Below are 23,588 nucleotides of genomic sequence, written 5' to 3' on the forward strand. Positions count from 1 at the left end.
TTTACAAGAACTACAACAATGTTATATGGCTTTCAGTTTTGTGGCTATCAGTCACATGAAATGTATTGTGATTCATACTTAAAATTTAAGACTTAATTTGTGTAATTTGTTAGTTTGAAATTCGACTTTCAGGGATGTTTGTTTATTCTAGTTTCTTCCACTATTTGCATTTTCATATTAAAAAGAAAAATTTTAGGTGTTTGATTAATAAACTCATGTTTGCCTTTTATATGAAAAGTAACATTTTCCAAAAGTACGGAATATCTGCTTTTCCAACAGTAAATTGTAATAACAGCATCAAATAACAGGTAAATTAAATCACGTGAAGCAAAATTAAAAAAGAAAACTCTACTCAATGCTACTAATGTTTTGATATTGGTCAACGTTGCTTATAAAAGAAATACCTAAGCTAAGTTATCATTTCGTTACAATACAATTGATTTAAAAATATACACCTAATTACTATTGTGGATTTACACGATAATATTTCACCTTCAATCCTTTTTCGAACCAGTGGCGAATCCAGGATTTGAGGGAGAGCAGGGGGCAAAATTCTACGTAAAAAAATTTTAGACAAAAAATGTAAAATTGTTCAATTTTTGGTGACGAAAAATGCAAAATCGTTCAATTGTCATGCATTATTTTCATGATTTTTTTTGATAAAAAACGTAAATTATAATGCTTCCGGCGACTAGCTTCTACTGCTAGCGCTTGGACTTGGAAGCAAGCTACAGCTACCTTGAATCAATCATTGAAAAGAAAGCGCTTACCGAGGAATAGAAAGAAAGGAAAGGCTGGTTCGAGGACCCGTTGGTCAAAGGAAAGGGGAGGTCCTGATTCCGGGACGGAGCCGTATGACGCGAGAGTGTCACGTACGGTTCCTTTGAGAAGGGTGTGATACCACCACCTATCAGGCCCGACGAGCGGTCCACGGAGCTGCATCCCTACTGACCTGGTCCATGCACATCGCTCTCTCCAACAGGCGATTCGATATTAGCTGATGTAGATGAACTCTAAGGGCCTACAGACGAATAGGCTCACCAGGAACAATTCCCTTTGATAAGGAAGATAGATCCGTTTAAGAAAGAATAATAGGCAGTGATGCCAGTTCGAATGGGAAGAAATAACTATGGAATTAAAGGCCAAGGAGATGGGAATAAGGACTGTGCCCGAAAGCACGGGGATGAGACTTGACTTATGTTATGAGATGGCGAGCTCTAGAAGAGAGAGCTGAAAGGACAGGGAAAAGATAGTGAGACTAATGGTGCTCGGGATGCACCGTGGACTGAGATTGTAATTAAACCGACTCAAAGAACGAATACCTATGACTGAACAGGTCACTTGACTGCTAAACCGAGGATGTTGACTGTGTTGAAAGACTAGGGCATCACCCATACTTATCTTATTGGGTTTCACACTACTCTGCTATCAGAATAGGACTGGGTCCACTAATTGACAAATAGTAGATGAGAAAGCATTAGTTCGACCAGTTGTCACTAGCTTCTTTCTTACTAGCTCACCAACAAAGGAAAGAAAGACTAATACAGTTATGGATTGGGCTCTTTCTTGCGGCATTCTCCTTTCTTCTTTCTCCTCGTCTTTGTGAATACGAAAGAAATGTTTTCTGACTCTTGGAGAATCCACAGCTTTAGAATCTATCCCTTTCTTACCGAAACTAGAAGATTGAAAAAAGCAGGTCAACCCCTTGGTGATCCTTTTCTTTTGGTCTTGTTTCCGCGGTAATGAAATTGAACTTTCTTCTTTGGTCTTTCTCGTTTGTAGTTTGATGTATGTCATGGTATGCACATGGCCGGATATTGCTCATGCAATTGGTGTTGTGAGTCGCTTTCTCCCCAATCCTGGTAAAGAGCACTGGGCTGCTGTTAAATGATCCTCAGGTATCTCAGAGGCACTTCTAGAGTATGTTTGTGTTTTGGTAATGGCAAGCCTGTGTTAGATGGGTACACAGATGCAGATATGGCTGGTGATGTTGATTCTAGAAAGTCCGCATCGAGGTACTTGATGACTTTTTCAGGGGAAGCTGACTCTTTCAAGACAAGGGGTTTTGCCTGCACTTTAACGGGGGTTCGGTTCTTCAAGCATGATGAAAGATGGGGGGCATCTCCGAAGGCGTCCACCTCCGACTTTGAAGCTTATGAGGATGAGGATGACTCTGTGTCTTCCTTTACACCAAACCCGATCTGTGAACCTACTATGGTTCAACATATGACTGATCTCGAACCGTTGTGCCATACACCCTCTTCAAGTGACACACATCTTTCAAGATTTTCAGAACTTAGATGTTTCACCTTAGATTCCAGACCTTGCGACGGGTCAACGGACAACGAACACTTCTGGGAACATGATTGATGTTAATGGGGTAGTCCATATATATAACTCCTTCATATAACGATGCATCGTGCACTGTAAACGACATAACGATCTGGTCTAGCTAGCGTATCGACTGCAGATTCATCCATCCCGACCGGCTTGTCGGTTACTTCTGCCGGGATCGGAAATGACGTAGGTGACGAATCGGGCCAATCGAGGCGGTCTCCATTTGAGATTGAGAGAGCGGTCGGGCCGGGTGGCAAGCTCAAGGCTTGGTGAGGGATAGGGTAGCTCGGTTTGCCTCTATATCAGGATTTGATCCAAGATGGGAAGAAGATTGGTTTGCTCTACAATCGGGGAGCTTCGACTAGCTCCTTGCGAACACCTCAGAGAAATAGGAACTCAACATCAATGACATACTGCGGAAAATGCACGAATTAATGCTACGAATGAACGAAAGAGTCACTCTCCTTCTTTTTTTATTGGATCTATCTTTTCAATTAATTTTGTATAGTATCTCAAAACGTACACTATTCAAATTCTTTATGCTCTAGTGGTGCTTCCCGAGACGCAGCCTCGGGTAGATGAGGGGGTACGTCGCGTTGCTGATGTTAATGATGTCGTCATAGATGCTGGACCTTATTCCCGCCCGGGGAAGAGACCGAGAAATGATACTGCTACTCCTGATGATGATGCCTGCAGTGGTCAGGCTAGATGGACCCGCTTTTGACTGCGAACCATTCTTTTTTGATCCAGGGTATGCCCCGTGTATTTGTAAACTGCTTTTATCCTTTGCACATATATTTCATCTTTCGATTTCAAAAGTATCTTCTGTTATGAAATTGTTTCATAGAATGATCAAGAACCCAGTTTGATGCCAACACCTAGCCTCAGATGGACGAGACAAAGAACGCAACTCAGTGGGCGAGAATTCAGAGAGGTGGAGGTCCAGACTTGGCTAGAGCCAAGCAGAGGGATGGAGTAGGGGACGGTTGGTGAAAGTAAGCACGAGTGGAGAGGCAGGTGAGGAAGCTATGGTGTAAAAGTCGAGTCTAAATTTTGGTACCAAGGGCGTGGTGTCAAGTCAAGAGTGTAGACCATCGAATGAATTGTGGCCTGGTGGGAGGACTTGTGTTACGATGCAGCTGGCACCTTTGAGGTCTCGTTACAGAGTAGGCACCAACCTTTGCGAAGCGTAGCGAACAAATCTTAGGAAGAAGAGAAGGAGTTAGTATGAGAAGACTTTGCACTTTTTTATGCCATCCCTCACTATCAAGGTTATTGAAAACTCTTTGACGAGAACTTGTAGAAAAAGGCGATTCCTTCTGCTTCCTCTTTCGAACCGGAAAGTTTTTTTTAAGCATATAGTTACTTTTTTTCTTGAAAAAAAGAGTTCGCCAAAGGGGCGTAGCATCACTGCTCTTTCCTAGCATTCCGTTCAGGAGCAAGACCGCTTAGTTTGGACTACTATCTATCTATGGATCTCAGATTGTGTTCTGGACGGAGACTGTTCATTATGCATAGAGACATGGCATGGTCAGATAGAGAGAAATGCGAATGCAAAAAAGGAATGCATTTTGCGATGCCTGCTGGAGAATGGAAGCGCATGTTCGGAGTTGAAGGATGACAGTCCTGAGAAAGACGAATTGCCAGAAGAGGTAATTTCAGTACCAAGGGAGAGACTTTTCATTAGTTCATTGGTCAACGAAAGGCTCATTCTGACCAAGAGGCAAAAGCATTCAGTCCGGTTCAAAGACATTGGACACATTCTTCATCAACAGCACCGGCTCGTACTTGCTTTTCCCTCTGAGATGCGGGAAGATCCATCCATTCCCTTGTTAAGGTCAGATCTCAAAGTCCAGCATCATCAACGGAGACAGAAAAAGTAATGTTTTAATCGACTTCTTTTCTTATTTTATTCCTGATTTAAAGATTTAAAGGCTGAATTCGCTTTTATAGGACTCCTAGGCATAGGCATAGCATATACTTTATTGATGAGGTAACCCGACGAGGGGCTTCAGCGGGCAGTCTTTCCCTCGAAGCTTGGTGCGGTGCCATCCTCCACTCTTTGGTTACTGTCCGCCCTGTTTGGTCGTCAACCTACCTCAAGAGAGTGATCGCACTTTTCAAAAAGACGTTCACCGAGTCCTTCTCTCAAGGGAGGAACTTAGCCTGACTTGTTGACACCTTCCTTACCTTTCTTCCGAATAGGAAAGGAACGAAGTAACTCAGCTGTAAGAAGAGGAACCCTCTTATCCTTAGGCATTTCGTTCTATTCGTTTAGGTTACATTAGACCGTGAACTAATCTCATAAGATAGCATCTTTTCTAACATCAGAGATTTTCATCGAAAAAACCCGGGTTTTAGCAAGTTTTTTTATCTAAAATTCAAGATTTTAGAACATGAATTGGATGTGATGAACCTCGATTGCTCAGCAAGCGTCTTCAGTAAGCAACTGAACTAACCAGGTAAGCCAACAACACTAATGACATCAAAGCAAAGAAAACCGGCGGGCTATCGCTGTTGTGGAGTAGACCTGGGATTCAGTAGTTGCTAGAAGTTCCTCTTTAGCTAGCTGGGACTATTCTCGAAGGTGGCACAAAAACCTATCCTGATTGACGATAAAAAGAAAACGATCAAGAAGATTGATTTTCTTTGTCCCGCAACCGCATCACCAAGGTCTTCTTTGTCATTTTGTGGCAAAGGAAAGCGCGAAGACGCCCTCAAAATCAAAAAAGTTATTGCCTTGCTCGGTCAAAAAGGCGCAGGAAAAGTGGGAATCTTTGGAACGAAAAAAATCCCATAAAGGCATTTCACATATGGTGTGCAACATGCAAAGGACACCTAAAAGAGAGCAATGATGCCGCAGTTTGTAAGGGAAAATGCATTTTAATGGTAGAGAAATAAGAAAAAAAATTCCCCATGGAACCAAAGAAGCGAAAAAAGGGAAAGTCGCCACTCCAGCAGGGCAATCAAGGGCAGGGGCTTTAACGGAGGTTCCGACGAAGGGGGAATAAGACCACTGAGAGAGAAGGCGAAATAGAAAATGCTATAGCTCCAGCCAGGGAAGAAGGAACAATACCCCTATAGGAATGAATTAAGGCAGTATTTGTTCTTGAGTCAATCTTCTCAGTCTGGATTGACTCAAGGCTCTTGATTTTTTGTTTTATGAACGGATTTGTTTAATTCAAAATCAATTGCTATTGATGCTTTCCTACATTAGCTTTTATGTGATGACTCATAGACATAGACCTTACATATTGGAATTCTATATCATTGATATTCTTTTTCTTTCTTTCACCCTTCCATTTATCCGCATAATTTTCTGGTTTGATTTCTAACTCATAATCAGATTGGTTTTCTTTTGTTTGTGCAAAAAGGATTTTAATTGCTACAATGTGGGGGGGGGGGGTATATGAAGGAACGAAAGAGTGGATTGAGGAATGAAAGCTCGAAGACAAAGAGAACCGGGCTTTTCCAAAGAATTACTGCAGCTTTGCTGCTTTTTTTTTATCACCTACAAAAACGTCTCCTCCACTTTCCTACTAAATCTCTCTTTATTCTGGCATATAAATAAAGGGATCGAAGATATTATGGCAGATTATGTTCACCAAGAAATGACCCGAAATTGGATCTTGGTCTATTTGCTGGTTTTAAGAATGAGTGATTGCCCTTCTCCGACCCTTACTGCCCAACCTGAGAGCGGACAACTAATGTGTTAGAGAGATGAGACTCGAGCTGTTTTCATGCCAGCAAGGGAGTCAGGATAGATAGAACAGGATAAGCTAGGGCCAGGGCCAGTTCCCGGCCTCCTTATACTGTAACAAGTGTTGGAGCGAAGGAATTTTCCAAGTTCTTCTCAGTTTCTTATGTAACAGGTGCTTAGCTTATACTTATAGTAAGCACTCTATAGATCTTTTTTCTAGCAGTTTCAATGAACTAGAAACATCCATTTTCTGGATTCTCGGGTTGTTACGCATCAAATATCCCTAACGTTTTGGGTCAGGTGCAATTTTACCCCTAACATCTAAAATGGTACAATTTTACCCCTAATGTTTGTAGCCAAGAGCAATTTTATCCCTAACGTTGATAAATTGGATCAATTTCAGACACTATTATAAAATACAGTCATTTTTTTCTTTATTTTGCACCAATTGCATATCAATTTTGTAATTTTGCACAAATTTTATCTCTAACGTTGATAAATTGGATCAATTTCAGACACTATTATTCATGACCGAGAAGACAGTTTGATGAATTATTTCTTAAATTGATCCAATTTATCAACGTTAGGGGTAAAATTGCTCTTGGCTTCCAACATTAGGGATAAAATTATACCATTTTAGATGTTAGGGATAAAATTGCTCCTGACCCAAAACATTAGGGGTATTTTTACACTTTAACCCTTATTTTTGGATTTAATTTTTTTTTTAAATGGGATGAAGGGGGGCAAATGCCCCCTTTGACCCCCCTACATCCGCCCCTGTTTCAAACACTTGTTGAATTTCATTATTTTATATCCTGAGTCCATTGATCAGTTATTATTTTATCACATTGAATCCTTCAACTTTTATTATTTTACATACATGCTCCCTAATCAATTGTTTTTTTATCAGCTATTGAACTCATTGTTTTATATATAACAATTATTATTTTTACTGACGTCTCACTAAGGGTTTGTTTGATGTATCGTAGTACAATATAATGTTATCAAAGCCGTAATGTAATCAAAATTGTAATGGAATGGAATAGTAATTCTATTACCATGTTTGATTGACAAATAAAAAAAAAGATCGAATGTAATTACCATTCCAATACTTATGTTTGCTTAGTTAAATGTAATCGCAAAATTTTATTTACATAGTTAAAATCAACAAAAAAGAACGTGAAATTAGTATATAGTCTTCTGTGTTTTCATAGTATTATTTTACATTTTTCTCGTTTTCCATTTTCACTATTTTTTCCTATTTTGTCATTTTCTTATTTTTCATTTTTCACTTTTTTTTTTCGCTTTTTTCATTTTCGGTTTTTCTAGTTTTTGCGTTTTTGAGAATGATGAGAAATGAGATTTGACAAATGAGATGTTAGATGGAGCTTTAAAGATAGAAATTAGGATTACATGCTTTGGATGTAATGAGAATTCAAACCATTTTTTGATGTAAGAGGGATTACTATAGTTGTTAAACAAAATTTAATTTATCTGTAATGGGTTTTATATCTTACCAAACGGGCCTTAACAGTTTTATATTGGATTCTTTACATGAAAATCATAAATGAAAAAGTATTTGTCTTAATTCTCAACATATCTCAAAAGTAGTAATTTTTATCTTATAAAAGTCCAATTAATTTTCTAATCTATACTATATATAATTACGGAAGCAGAGAGAAATGAGAAGAAGTGTTTTAGAGGTTTTTTTGATGAGTTGTCAACGTAGTAAAAAATCAGATTAAAAATATTTAATTAATTAAAATAAATATTTAATTAATTAAAAATAACAAATTTATATTTATAATATATTAAATAATTACTAGTCTATTAATTAAAATAATAAAAGAAAGCAAGAGTTACGGGAAGATGAAAAAACACAAAGCAAAAGAAATCCAAAAGTCACAAATAAACTTCTATATAAAGCATGATAGATAGTATTCCACCATTATATTCATTGGTCACGATAGATAGTATTATATTTCTGAAGGTAAATATTCGATTTTTTTCATATGTTGTAGTTATTTTGTTCTCAATTATGTTGTTGTTTTATTTTTATTAAACAATAGTTGTTATAGTTTCATCTTTCAGATTCATTTCTGTTGTTACCCAGGTTCTATACCTCTCGCTATCTTATCAATGTTTTCTTTTTTATTTGTCTTTTTTTTTTCCCAAACTGATAGCTTCAATTGAAGAAATCCGACAGAAATAGAAGATGCATGAACAACTAAAACCGGAAAACACAAAAGTGTCAAAAATTACAAGAAATTCTTATGTTTCTCAAGGTAATTATTCGATTTTTTTCATATGTTGTAGTTATTTTTGTTCTCAATTGTGTTGTTGTTTTCTTTTTATTAAACAATAGTTGTTATAGTTTCATTTTTCAGAGATGAAATTCTATTTCTGTCGTTACCCAGGTTCCATACATCTCGCTACCTTTTCCATGTTTTCTTTTTTATTTGTCTTTTATTTCAAAATGACTAAAATAAAGATTTTGTAAATTTGTATTCTTCTTTAGTATATGTTGCTAGGTGTTATCGTTTCGATTGCTAACTCTTAACTAAAATTTAGATTTTCGGCTTTATATGAACTCAATTTTTGGCTTTTTCAATTGTGCTGTTGTTTTATTTTTATTAAACAATTATTGTTATAGTTTCATCTTTCAGAGATGAAATTCCATTTCTGTCGTTATCCAGATTCCATACCTCTCGCTATCTTATCCATGTTTTCTTTTTTATTTATTTATTTTTCAAAATGACTAAAATAAAGATTTTGTATATTTGCATTCTTTTTTAGTATATGTTCCTAGGTGTTATCGTTTTGATTGTTAACTCTAACTAAAATTTAGATTTTCGGCTTTTTATGAACTCAATTTTTAGTTTTAATTGAAGTTAGATTAATTTTTCTAATTCGGAACATGTTGAAATCCACTCATTTTTTTAGTTTGAGTTTAGCTAATTGATATGGATTGTATTTTTTTATTTTTATGCATTTTGGTACAAATAGATATAAGTTTCACACGATAGTTGTTCATTGAAATTTGAGACATATTAAATAAAATATTAAAGAGATATTGGAATATTATACTTACAATGAAGTTTATTTTAATATAAATTATGTTATATTATTATTATTATTATTATTATCAAGAAGTTATTTTTTCCCAATTTTCTAGACAAGGAGACTGTAAGCGTCTAATACGCTTGATAAGATGTTTATTCTTGAAGAATGTGGATTATGCTAGATACGAATTCAAAATCAAGGTAAATAAAAATAAATTTTGATGCTCAAAATCCTAAAAATGTACATTAATTATGGATATTGAGATAATTGCTTTTGTAACATTGGCTTATATAATTTTTAACTACTATATTATGGTTCGTACAAAATTGTTAGTATTTCAAGAGTTTTTAACAAATGAAAATGAAATATGATCATATGACAAATTATTGAAAAATATTAATTAAGAAAATATTATTATTTGAGTCTCTTCAAATTCTCAAATGTTGAGCATAATGATTCTAATTAATATAATTAATTTCACATATTAATTATAAAACATTTTTTTTTGTATTGAGTGGTTACAGTTGCAATTTAATTCTATTTAACTAAAATTAATTTATGGACTTAATACTTCATTAAGAAAAAAAAAATGTTTAATTAATGGGAAAAAATATTTTCACTCTCCTCTTTATACGCTTATGTCTCGACATTCTCTCTTATTTAAAAAAAAAACCCCGAGAGAAAGATGGTTCTCTCCTAATTATCTTTTTCGTCCTTTCATTTTTTTTTTCAATTCTTTTGTTTGTTTTTCTTACTTACAAAATTCAAGAATATATAATTATTAGAAAATATTAATGAAGTTAAATAAGTGATATCTGCGAGTATGACTGATATTCTATATAGTGAAAGAATGAAGAACAAATTGATCGAATGTCTTGATGAGATATTACGAGATGAAAATAGGAGAAATCATCATCTTAAACTGATTCAATTAGATATATTGGGTTATTGTAGTAGAATGAATAATTGAATTCGAATACTTGGTGATCATGAAATTCCATCAACCAAAATAATTATCATCAAGATTAATTTGTGACTAATTCTTACGAATTTTATTTTTTTTATATGTAACATATTGAATTGATAAAGTTTCTTCATATACAACATTAGAAAAGTATTGATTGTAATAGTTTATAGAATAATATATTGATGTTTCTTCCATTTTTAACATAGATTGTAATTCTTTTGTATCGTAGATATAATATTTAATTTTAATTGTAGTTTAATTCAACTTTTGTTTAACCTATATTGTAATTCTTTTGTATTGTAAATATAATATTTAATTTTAATTATAGTTTAATTCAATTTTTGGTTTTTTATTATATTCTAATATATTTCTTAATTAATTTGCTATTTTATTATTATTGTTTCACAGAATATTTGAAATATGAAAATGTATTTTAAGTACAAATCATTGAATTTTGTAAAAATAAATAAATCATTCATCTTTAGTTAAAATTCTATAAAAAAGTAGTCAATTATTTTTAAAATGAATTTAATTTGAATTATCATTAAAAAATATATATTAATTTCAAATATACATAATATAAATTTTTTTCATAGCATGATATAAAATTATTTAAAAGTAAATATATCAATTTATTTATTTATCTAAATTATATAAAAGTTTCATACCCCTGCATCGTACAGGTTTTCGACTAGTTGTTTAATTAGAATAGAAGCCGAACAAATAAGAGAAGGTGGGTTTTTTTAAGTGCCATAGTATTTTTTGGATTTTACATAATTCAAATAAAACAAAGTTGTAGATAAGTTTTTAAACTTGAATTTTTCTGTAAATTTTCCTTTTATATTGTGGGTTGCATGCATTTTAAAAAAGTTTTGTTGCCTAGTATTTGCAGTTTTGCCATTGTGACTTGGTTCTCCTGCACCTTTGTTTTTTTTGCCTAATACACAAATAACCTTTTGAACTTGTTTAAATATTGCAACAACTCTCCCGAACACAACTTACCCCTCAAACTTGTCCAATTGTAAAACATAACTCCAAATTGCTGACATGGACTGCAATTGAAAAAATACGTGAAATACAAAAGCTGCAACACTCATAGAGTGTGATAATCAGATCTTTGGCGTGATACGAATCCGGGGAAACGTTTTTATGGTTGCTTCAAGTACGGGGTAAAAAAATTTTCAATTTGGGGTTATGTTTTACAATTTGACAAGTTTAAGGGGTAAGTTGTTACTATTGAAACTTGGAGGGGGCAGTTTCAATATTTGGACAAGTTCAGGAGGTTATTTATGTATTAGGCCTTAAAAAAAGATATATTTTGATGTTGTTGGTTGGTGGCGGAGGGCAGCGGATTTGCACGCTCTTTCCCCATAATATTTGATTGGTCGAATTAAAATCTCTATTATTTGTGTTTTTTAAAGGGTAAATAATTATAAGGTCTTTATGTTTTTACTTAGCACGCTAGTAAGTCTATCATATTATTATAAGGTTCTTAAGTTTTATCTTAATTAATTTTTGGGAAAATTACTCAAAAATTCATCTTTTAAAAATTATTTACAACTATGTCAAGTCATAAATTTTTATTATATCAAACTAGTAAAATCAGTACTTTTAATATATTTTAAAAATTAGAATTTATAAATTAGAAATCTAAAATATATTTTCTAAGGTTTATGATATATGAATTTGGGTCTAGAATTTTTAAGTTAGAGTGTAAAATCATAATATATAGAAAATAATGACATATTAAAAATTAAATTTGATGATATGACTTAGTTGTAATTTTATACTGAATTATGATAATCATGTATTTGACCCTTAATTTTTGTAAATGAAAGTCTAAAATTACCACTAGTTATATAAATAAAAAAATTTATCTTTTAGTTTCAAATTTAATCTAATTAGTTTTAATGAAGTTTTTGAACTTTATATACACCGAAATACTTAAATAAATGTATTATTAATTTTCTTAAATTGTAATTATTTTTTTTCTTTATTTTTAATATAATATTTCTAAAGTAACATTAAATATTATTATAAATTTTTATAATTTTTTAAAATCATATATTTTTTTTTATTCATAAAAATTTATTAAAATTGTAAACCCTTTTTACCATGATAGTCTTGGAATTTATATTGGAGAGTTTGTGATTTCATTCAATCCATAATTTATGCTGTTTATAGGAGGTTTACTATTATTGGTATTTTTAATTACCAAACATATCATTAATTTTGAAAATAGTATAATTAGTACATATCATGTATATATTGACTGACTAACGGATCCAAGATTTAATGACAGAGGTGCTTGTAGGATGTTTTTACATAAAAATAAATAAATTAAGCACAATACACGGTTTCATGAAATTTTCAGCATTTTCCGACGATTAGTGAATGCTCAACTCCCTGGGTCCGTCCCTACCTATTTCACGGGGGATTAATGGAGTCCAACAAGTATGAATTTTTCTTTGTAACATTCATCAAATACAATCATGAAGCAGGTATTAAGACCAGGAACATATTTTTCATCTTTTGCAAGTAGAGTTAATTGCTAGCTTTTCATTTCTTTAGTACCAAAAAACAAAATGAAAATTCAACTTCACCCATCTTCACTCCATGAAACCATCTCAAAACAGAAATCCAAAATTAGGTTCATGGGTCGGTCGGTACTCTATAAGCTGCAACTGAATCAGTTCTTTGCGACTCTCTAACGGTTAATTGGGTACTGAGGGTGAAGAATATAAATATGAAAACTTAAACCCGATGCTGCGATGGTATAGTATTCGACATCACATCACATCACTTACCTTCTGTGGTCAAAGACTGAAGTTTCTTTAACCAATTCAAATATTGACCTTGTTCCTTTTCACTTAGATGTTGGTGGAGGAAGTTCACAAGGCTTTCACTGATTCCCTTGGCCACGAGGTATTCCCTGAGCGCTGTTTGTAGATCGGGGTGCAGAGCCCTGCAAATAGGTGAAGAAACACAAACCAACAACATAAATCCTTCTGTTACAAGCATGATCCTGTCAATAACGGGTAGTTAATTACATCGAAGAGAGAGTAAACAGTTAATATATTGGAATCAATTACTAGGTTCCAGGTTTAGAAGTAGTACTTTCAATGGTTAGGGATCAAAGAAAAAAAGAAGTGAACTTCACATTTGTTACACACATGGATGTCGATAACGAACGAGCTATAGGTAGTCAGCACGAGTACGGAGTGTTTGTTATGCCTAGTTCGCAATGAAGGGTAATGAGCTGTAAGTGATATTTCTGATATACAATAATAGTATTTATAGGGAATGAAGGCAATGAGGGAGGTGGGAAAAAATATTGTTTGCTTGGCTCTAGTTATAGAGTTCAGCTCTGCTTTGTGAGTAGAGGGGATGCTTAAAACCCGAGGGATTTGGGTTTAGGCTCAAAGAAACAAAGAGACAATCCTAGAAAAGGTGACCTGTCACCTATGTTGCACGGACACAGATTCCAACACAGATACGGAAACGGACACCGGAAACATTATTTTTAAAACATAACCTTCATATAATACCCTTCAAAGGACAATGGAAACACGCTACTAAAGAGGAGTGTACGTGCATCATGGCTTGGCAAGATATCGTAAAGCAGTCATTCAAAAGGATGGTTATCAGTTCCCAACCAACATAGGTTGTATCTTAGTTTTTAAGTTTATGGCCTTGAGAAGCAGGTGCCATATCTAACTGAATCGGCTACTCCAACAAATCCACATTCCTCGTCTAGATCCCCCAAATCTAGCAAAATGAAAACGAATACGTTCTATATCATATTGCATGTTCGCTTACGACCTCAATGAAAAGACTTGAGAAGATCACCAGGTGAAATTAGAATGGACGTGTATTAAAATTTAAACCGAACCCATCTGTTAAGTTGTTTAGTAACCGTTTCAAGGAAGGTTATTTGGATACTGAAAACTCCATGTTAGTTTCCTCGGGCATTAGCTAAGATAGCAAAGGAAGGATTGGATAAACCCTAGGTTAAGTGTCTGTCATCTTATAAGAGATCGAAACCCTGCATTCCTAACTAATAAACCACTATATGCTCATACACCTTCTGATAAAACGAAGGTAACCCAGGAATGGCGAAGAAATAGGGGGACCAATATATTTCACTTTCAACCACAGAATTCTGATAACGAGGAGCTCAGGTCAGCTAAACTCAATCTAAAACCCTATATTCCTGGAAAGGGAGAAAATATTCTGCAATTTCAATGTCATTCACTCTTTGATCTTTATATAAATCATATGAATTACTCAGAGCATGGAAATAGAGCAAAATGCCAACAATATACCTAGCAACTTATATTCAAAATCAAAACAGCTGATTTTAGAGAAAGATCCAAAACATGGGATCAGAAATTTACCTGAAGATATAGGCGGAAGGATTAGGGCAGGCAATTGATTGTAAATAGGAGACACTGTGGATATCAATTTGGGACACAGTATTACCGTTGGCATAAAATCCGCAATCAAACTGCAAGATAGAGTTCAAACCAGGCTTTTTCACACAAACTTTAAACAAACCATTTCGAGATGGATCCAACAAAGCTGAAACGGCAACTTCTTCGCCGGACTCACAGTGTCTGCGCAAAACAACATCCTGAGACTTGAATGAATCCCAGTAGGCAACAAATTCTCCCAAAGACCCACGTTGGTTTAACAAAAATTCTCTAACAGACCCACTTTGATTTCCCTGTAAGTAAACCATGCCAAATACATGTTCAAATAAGAGAGATACACCCCAATCTTCTAAATAAGGAAGCTCACAGTTTGCCCAAAGTTTCAAATTAAAAAGAAACAGTTTCGAGCCTTCAACGATATACTATGATTGCTTATAGTATCTAAAAGAAGTAAATGCATAATGGAAGAAAGGCGAAAAGAGACCAGTAATGGAGAAGAGCGTTCATGATTGATTTCGGATTCCAAGAGGTTGCGCAAGTCCAGATCTTCTACTGCCTTCCGGCACCGCTGCAGGATTTTGGTGGCTCGAGCCATTCCTTTTGCCGAATTTTTAGGCTCCGGACCAGCCGATGCCGTGGAGTCCTCAGCAGCCGATTTAACTTGAGGAATCGAAGTGAAACCCGACCCACCCTAGTGTGAAATTAAACTGCCTAGGTTTATTCACCTGAATATAAAAATTCATAGTTTTATTTATTTATTTAGTATGATTATTTTTTTTTAAAGAGAAATTCATTAATGCTGAGAGTCATTAAAAAAAAATCAGAGCAGAAAGCAAAACAAAACTCGGAACAACATCATAATAAAAAGGGCTAACATATTGGGCAGCCGCTCTTGCCAAAGATAAATAAAGATAAATATTTTAGTTAAGGTGTCTTCTATGGTTACTTTGTTTTTGACAAAATACAAAAAAAAAAAAGTTGAGTCCATTTGCAAATATAATCTAAGGCTAAAGGGTATTTTATATTTAGTTGCAGCTTCACAAGAGGTGAGAGACCTTGCGGTAAAGATGTCGTAATCTAGTACCACTTTGCCTTGTGGTATTTTTGCTGCAAGATAAATAATAGAAATACAACTTATTTCCATAGTTTAATGGTCATTGGTTAGAGGAAAAATAAAACCAAAAGGTTGTACGACTCGAGTGGTAATTGGATTTGGGATGTGGGCATTCTAAAACAGACGGTGTTCAATTTTTTCAGTAATATTTATCTTGAGGAAATAGCTGACCGAAACTTGATTTCTACTACTACTATTTTTCCTAGTTGGGACTCTAGGGACCTTGCTTATCTTGAGCAACCTTTCACGACTTTGGATGTCCAAATGTGTAAGCCTCTCCATACATAACACAAAAAGAAACGGGGACAAAAGGTCTCTTACTTAAGGCCTCTAGAAGGGCAGAAACTCGGAAGCTTCTCACCATTCCACAACAAACTCATACAGGGAGAAGCAACACGACTCATAATTAACTAGACCCAAGGAGAGCTCAACCCAAGAATATCAAGAGTGTTCCAAAAAAAACTGCCTACCGATTCTATCATAGACTTCCTTAAATCCAACTTATTAACCATAAAGCCCTTATTCCCTATTTTATAACGCATAGAATGAACAGTTTTCTTAAGGAGAACCACATTATTAGAAATCTGCCCTCTTAAACGTGCCACCGTATAAGACACTTGTTCTTGATGGTTTTCAAATCATTTTCTATTAAAAACTTTGGGTCGTATTGGTGGGCAAGCCTGCGAGTTGTGCTTAAGTCTGCGAGTTTTCAAGCCATTTTCTATCAAAGACTTAAGCCTTTTTTTAGAACTCTTATTAGTCCTAATCAAAGTAGTTTTGTGCGACGAAGGAAAATTTCTAATAATGTGGTTCTCCTTAAGAAAACTGTTCATTCTATGCGTTATAAAATAGGGAATAAGGGCTTTATGGTTAATAAGTTGGATTTAAGGAAGTCTATGATAGAATCGGTAGGCAGTTTTTTTTGGAACACTCTTGATATTCTTGGGTTGAGCTCTCCTTGGGTCTAGTTAATTATGAGTCGTGTTGCTTCTCCCTGTATGAGTTTGTTGTGGAATGGTGAGAAGCTTCCGAGTTTCTGCCCTTCTAGAGGCCTTAAGTAAGAGACCTTTTGTCCCCGTTTCTTTTTGTGTTATGTATGGAGAGGCTTACACATTTGATTCATAATGTTGTTTCCAGGCAAGAGTGATGCCCCCCAATAAAGAGCATGCTAAATTTTAACCAAATTGCCTACAAATAAAGATTCCAAATACCTAAAAGCAACGCCCAGAATACCAAATTGGTCTTCAAAAACATTCCCAAACTCATCCTGAATAATACAAAGCTTATTCATCTTCTTGCTAGAGGTAGTAGCTCTGGCATGGAAAAACTTAGTATCGAGATTGGCTTCCTTCAACCAAAATATTTTAGTTCATTGCTTCCAATATGCATCCTCCTTTTCAAGCAAAAACCAAGTTCACATTTCAACTTGTTAAATATCCCACATTGGATTCATTGACAACAGACTACAAGTGAGAAATTTCATCCTTAAGAAAATTGTGTAACAATTGTAATTGTTCTGTGATTGTATTGATTTGTAAATAGGTATATATAACAAGTACAGTTCACGTTTGAGTGAAAGACTAATGCTAACTAACTATTTTATACAAACAGTAAGTGAGTAAATAATCTATTTCTCTAATATATATCTAATACACCCCCGTAGTCGAAACGTTCGGAGGGCGAACGTTGAGACTATTTCGGAAATCATCAAACAATGGTGACGGGAGGCCTTTGGTGAATATGTCCGCAATTTGATAGCGAGACGGTACATGGAGGACTCGAACTTCACCTTTTGCAACCCGTTCACGGACAAAATGTATATCCATTTCAACATGTTTTGTTTGATGATGGTGAACCGGATTCCCTGCGAGGTAGATGGCACTGACATTATCATAATATACAATTGCTGATTTTTGAATCGGGCAACCCAGTTCGAGAAGAAGATTTCGGATCCAGCATGTTTCGGACACAACATTGGCTACCCCCCGGTATTCTGCCTCAGCGCTGGATCGAGAGAGAGTGGGCTGCCGTTTTGCAGACCAAGATATTAAATTGTCACCAAGAAAAACACAGTACCCGGAAGTTGATCGGCGTGTATCTGGGCATCCAGCCCAGTTCGCATCAATATAAGAGATCAATTGGCAAGTGGATGATGCTAGCAGGGTGAGACCATAGTCAATAGTACCTTGTACATACCGAAGTATCCTTTTGAGAGCTGCCATGTGAGAGGTTTTTGGGTCATGCATAAACAGACATATCTGTTGAACGACATAGGAAATGTCCGGCCGGGTAAGTGTAAGATACTGAAGAGCACCTGCTAGCTGTCTGTATTCTATGGGATTGTGATATGCAGAACCGGAAGAGATATTGAGCTTCTGTTTTGTGTCGACAGGTGTAGCCGCGACATTACATGACCCAAGGCCTGCCTTGGCTATAATTTCAGATGCATACTTTCTTTGAGACAAGAACATGGAAGCCGGAGAATGAGTAACTGATATGCCCAAGAAGCAGTGAAGAGGTCCCAGATCTTTCATAGCAAATTCTGAATTTAGTTGGATAGAATATGACCTTGAAGCTTATCAGAAGAGGTAATCAGCACAATATCATCAACATACAATAAGATGTATGCAGTGTCTGAGCCATGCTGGTGAATAAACAGTGAGTGATCGGAAATGCTATGTGTGAAACCCAAGGTAGTGACAAAAGTCGCAAATCTGTGGTACCATGCGCGGGGAGCCTGTTTCAGTCCATACAAGGATTTCTTCAACAGACAAACATGGTCAGGGTACTGAGGATCCCGGAAACCCAATGGTTGATGCATATAGACTGTCTCATCCAGTTCTCCATGGAGGAAAGCATTTTTAACATCCAGCTGCCTAATGTTCCAATTCTTTGATAATGCAATACTTAGAACTGCCCGAATAGTGGCTGGTTTGACCACAGGGCTGAAAGTCTCACCACAATCAACATCGGACAGTTGTCCTGAGCCATTACCAACCAGCCTTGCTTTGTATCTCTTGAAGGATCCGTCAGATTTGGTTTTGTGCCTGAAAATCCACCAACTGCGAATAACATTAGCATTATTTGGACGGGGTACAAGTACCCACGTCTTATATTGAATAAGAGCCTCAAATTCATCAGTCATGGCCTGTGTCCAATTCGGATCAGATAATGCAAGAATTGGTGTTTTAGGAAGAGGAGAAATAGTGGATGATACAGAAGCAGACAAATTAAGCATTCTACGCGGCTTATGAATGCCGTGTTGGGCACGGGTGGTCATGGTGTGTGTGTTAGGATTGGATGCAGGAATTAAGGAAGTTGGGGAGCAAGTAGGAGATGGTTCAGAAGATGTCGAATGAGAATCTGAACTGCTATTAGGTGAGGATTGGTGTGTGAGGGATGGAGAATGCGATGGGGACCCGAGGATGGACGAGGAGTTAGACGCAGCAGAAGAGGTTGATTTAGACGACGCGGGGACGGACGAATGAGGGGATGGTGGACTGGACGACGCGGAATTGGGCGACGGTGGACTGGACGACTTAGTGGAAATGGGCGACGGTGGATCAGACGACTTAGAAGATGACGCGATGGAGCCCCTAGACGAGGCAGAAGAGGACGATGGGGTGGGCGTGGACTCGGACGTGGACGATGCAGGAGAGGAATGACGAGACGCTGACGCTGGACAGACGACAGACTCAACGAGAGGGGAGGATGGGGTGGACGGGTCGGACGCAGACAAAGGAGACGCGATCGATGACTGTCGAACTACAGACACAGGGACTAGAGTTTGAGGTAGGAGAGGAAGGTCATAAAGTTGTGGGGAGGCAGTACCTGATGCGCAAGGCGCGGAATTAGACGAGAACGGATATACCGATTCGTCGAATACAACATGACGGGAAACAACGATTTTGTGCTTGGTTAAATCATAGCATTTATATCCTCTATGGTTCGGTGGATATCCAAGGAATACATATAGGAATGAACGGGCTTTAAGTTTATGACGTGATGTGGATGGAATAAGAGGGAAACAGAGACATCCGAAAACCCGTAAGTGAGTGTATGTGGGATCCTTTTGGTAAAGAATTTTAGTGGGAGATTGATAATTTAGGATTTTGTGAGGATAGATGTTGAGTAAATACGTGGCAAGTTCAAGACCATGATGCCAGAAATGGAATGGAATGGATGCATGATTCATTATGGTTCGCACAACGTTATTAATGGTTCGAATTGTGCGTTCGGATTTACCGTTTTGGGGTGAGGTGTACGGACAAAAAAATCGAAATTGCATTTCGTTTTGATTACAAAATTGGCGAAAGGAGTTATTGTTAAATTCGCCTCCATTATCACATTGAAACACTTTGATATCACGCTCAAATTGGGTGCGAACAAAGGAGCGAAAGGTAAGAAATACCGAATATACTTGAGACTTGTGAGCTAGGGGAAGCGTCCATAAAAAATTTGTGTAATTATCAAGAAACAATACATAGTAACGATGACCACTAGAGCTTAAGATAGGAGAAGTCCAGATATCACTATGAATTAAATCAAATGGCATAGAAGTAAAATTGTGCGAGGACTGAAAAAGTAATTTAACTTGTTTTCCATTGATACAAGAAGTACAAACGGAAACATTCTTATTCCTATTACATAAAAGAGAATTTTGACTCATAAGAACATTCAGAATAGGGGGCCCTGGATGTCCTAGGCGATTGTGCCAGACTTCAGAAGACAGTGCAGTAAAGACGGAAGGAGAGGATGACGAGGTGGACGGATAAAGATCCCCGGTACTGTTACATCTCATGATATGTGTTCCCGTCTGTAAATCCTTCACAGAAAAACCCAAGGGATCAAATTCGACAGAAACTTGGTTATCTTTAGTAAATTGACGGACAGAAACAAGATTTTTGATAAGTTGAGGAGCATGCAATACATTATTTAATTGCAACGGTTGGTGTTTAGGACCCAAAATGGCATTACCAGAACCACAAATAGGTACACAGTGACCATTACCAACAATAATATTTCCATTGAGGCTCGAATTAAAATAAGAGGTGAGTGTACCTTTATGAGCAGTCATGTGAGAGGTTGCTCCTGTGTCCATGTGCCACTGATCAAGAGGTGGTGCAATTGACATTGTGTGCATGGCTTCGGCAATGTCAGTAGGCATATAGGGCTGTGGAACCATGTTCAGATGAGCCTAAGGAGCATTAGGGCGTGGCCCAAGGATTCCTGGTTGATGTGTCTGATGTCCGGAGGGACCCTGGGGCTGCCATGAAGTAGTTGGAAAAGGGCAAGGTGGAGTAGCCTATGGTTGTTATGTCGCCCATGGCTGAGTGTAAGCCCAAAGCGTGAAAGTGGCCAGGCGATAACCTTAGTTATGCGCAAGGCGGTAAGAGTGGCGGCCCCCTCTGCCTCTGTTATTGCGATTGGTGTACCGGCCGCCACGGTAGGGAGTAGAATGGCGGGGAGGCGCGGGACGCGCATGATGGTGGTGCGACGGCGGTGTGTTGGGCTCGACCGATGTGGCTGTTAGGGCGACAGAGTCAGTTGAAGAGCTGCGTTTACGGGAGCGTGCTGTTTCTTCAAGAATTAACATGGATCGGGCCTTGTGAAAGGGTGGGAGTGGATCTCCATGACGAATCTGAGTACCAACCGTGTCATAGGCATCGGTTAGGCCAGAGATAAGTTGGAGGACCATTTGATCATTTGTGACAGGACAATCCACATTGGCAAGTTGATCAGAGAGGGATTTTAGGTGTTGGAAATAGGAGGAGATGTCAGAAAAATTATCCAGCTTGATTTTGGAGAATTCTTGTTGGAGGAATAGGGCACGGGAGTGTTTGTTGTTGGAGAATATGTCTTGGAGACGACTCCAGGCTGTGGCAGCGGTAGAATCTGCCTCAATAATGGTGTGAAGCAGATCAAGGGATATGGTGCTGTAGATCCATTGAAGAACCACAGCGTCAATTCGGGACCATAGTTCAGGATTGGTGATTTGGAGAGAGTTTTCAGAAGCGTTGTTGGGTGAGGGAATCAGGTGGTTGAGAACTTGAAAGGCTTTGGCATGTAGTTTGAATAGGGTGGCCCAGGTCAGATAGTGCCCTTTTTCAATATCTAGAGTGATTTTGATGAAGGTGGAGATGTTGGAGACGGTGAGGGAGGGATGTTGATTAGGGTTTTTGTCTGAGTTGTTTATATGGGAATTGGTGTTTGGCGGAGTTCCGGTGGTGGAATTCTCGGTATTGGTGCTCATTGTGCGATGGGGAGGAGGATTTTATGTTTCGGGTTAATGGTTGTATCGGAAGAGGATCGGCGCCGGTTAGGGCGGCGGCGGCCGTAGATGAGAAGGAGGAGGGAGGAGGTGTTTCGAAGGAGAGAGATAGGGATTAGCGGAAGATTAGGTTTAGGTCTCTGATACCATGTAACAATTGTAATTGTTCTGTGATTGTATTGATTTGTAAATAGGTATATATAACAAGTACAGTTCACGTTTGAGTGAAAGACTAATGCTAACTAACTATTTTATACAAACAGTAAGTGAGTAAATAATCTATTTCTCTAATATATATCTAATAAATTGATCTCCTGTTTAAAACAGATTGTCCTTTATCGCCACCAGGCTGCTAAATTGACAGCCAAGCTAGACATGCGATTCACAAAATCAGAAGTATTCGACCCTGCCCAAAAATTAGAGACTGTCAATAATAAGTCCTCCTCCAATAACCATGAATTTTCAAACTTAAACCTTCTTCTATGCACATGATGATATCTTAGCTTAGGAACAAGCAGAATGGGAGAATGGTCCAAAATTGGCGCAACAAGGTTATGAAGTACAGTTGTGGAAACATTGAAGATAAAGAAGGAGAGACTATATCATGATCAATTCATTCTTCAACTGCATTGGGATGGCCTTTACTCATTTTCCAAGTTAAAGGATATCCAGTGAGAGGAAGGTCATCAAGATTATTATCAGTGAAGGGATACTCACGTGGTTCGTGACACATAAATCAACAATCCACATAGGACTAAATTCAGTCAAAAGAACAATAAAAGATACACATATTTCACTCATCTTTGAGTTAATAGAATGTAACTTAAGAGATTTGCAATATTTTGCATAATGCCCTTTTGTTTGGTAGTTATAACATTTTACTTTAGAGATATACATTCTTGCTGCTTTTTTTTTATTCTTGTTCCCTTTCTATTCGAATTTCTTAGGCTGCTTGTCTTTCCTTTTGCCCTTAGCTTTGCTAATGGAACATTTTTGTTTCTTGCCTTGTTAGTTGGATTGATTTCCAACTGAGGAAGAGACAACACGATTTGCTTCATCATTTACTTTAGACGCTAACAAACAGTCATCCTCAAGTTCAAGGCGCTTTCTGGTATCTTCAAAGCTTAATGGTTGTTGGGTGGGTTAGATGCATTTTTATATGCTCCCAGTTATTAGGTAAAGAACGAAGAACTGCGTGAACATGTTGTTTATCTGTCATTACATTACTTGCTGTATTAAGTTGGGTGATCTATTGGACATCTATCTTAGCTGTTTTTTCATGGTATGCTCATATCATTTCTTAAAGGTATCAAACTTGATGGCTAGAGACTGAAGTTTTTTCATGGAGATACCTCTGAAAGCATCTTCCAAGGATTTCCAAAGATCTTTGGCAGTTTGATATTCACGATACTACTTAGTCAGGTCATCATTAATAACATTAAGTATGATGCGACGGGTAGTGGGATTCTTCTTTTCCATGCTAGATAAGCAGCTTTGTCCCTCCCATGATGAGTAGTTGTTCCTTTCTCAGGTTCAACCAAGAATGGTTCTAAAGGCTTAAGGACATCTCGTTCCTCTAGCACATATATGATCTTGATGCTCCAAGCGTTATAATTATCCCGATTACACTTTAGGTCTTTGTTTAGCTTAGTAATAATTGATTTTGATGCAGTTGACATTGTAATAAATAGATCTAAATTTGT

The 23,588-nt window shown here is 36.9% G+C and overlaps 1 protein-coding gene across 1 annotated transcript; it reads right to left on the reverse strand.

Moving 5' to 3' along the window:
• Window positions 1-12,458: 12,458 nt before the first annotated feature.
• On the reverse strand, window positions 12,459-15,205 carry LOC136209812 (uncharacterized). The gene is made up of 3 exons (XM_066001408.1): window positions 14,985-15,205; window positions 14,465-14,793; window positions 12,459-13,032 (listed from the first exon to the last, which is right to left on the reverse strand). The coding sequence occupies exons 1-3, from the start codon at window positions 15,093-15,095 to the stop codon at window positions 12,867-12,869; spliced, it is 606 nt and encodes a 201-aa protein (XP_065857480.1). The 5' UTR covers window positions 15,096-15,205; the 3' UTR covers window positions 12,459-12,866.
• Window positions 15,206-23,588: the final 8,383 nt, after the last annotated feature.

This window comes from Euphorbia lathyris, chromosome 10 (genome assembly GCF_963576675.1).
Source record: "Euphorbia lathyris chromosome 10, ddEupLath1.1, whole genome shotgun sequence".
Taxonomy (NCBI): Eukaryota; Viridiplantae; Streptophyta; class Magnoliopsida; order Malpighiales; family Euphorbiaceae; genus Euphorbia; species Euphorbia lathyris.

Excerpts from the sequence above, each read along its gene's own strand:
- LOC136209812 (XM_066001408.1), bottom strand. The coding sequence starts at position 15,095 with ATGGCTCGAGCCACCAAAATCCTGCAGCGGTGCCGGAAGGCAGTAGAA. Across the intron at positions 14,794-14,984 it reads AACGCTCTTCTCCATTACTG|GGAAATCAAAGTGGGTCTGT; the intron begins GTCTCTTTTCGC and ends GTTTACTTACAG. Across the intron at positions 13,033-14,464 it reads CCTTCCGCCTATATCTTCAG|GGCTCTGCACCCCGATCTAC; the intron begins GTAAATTTCTGA and ends ACCTATTTGCAG.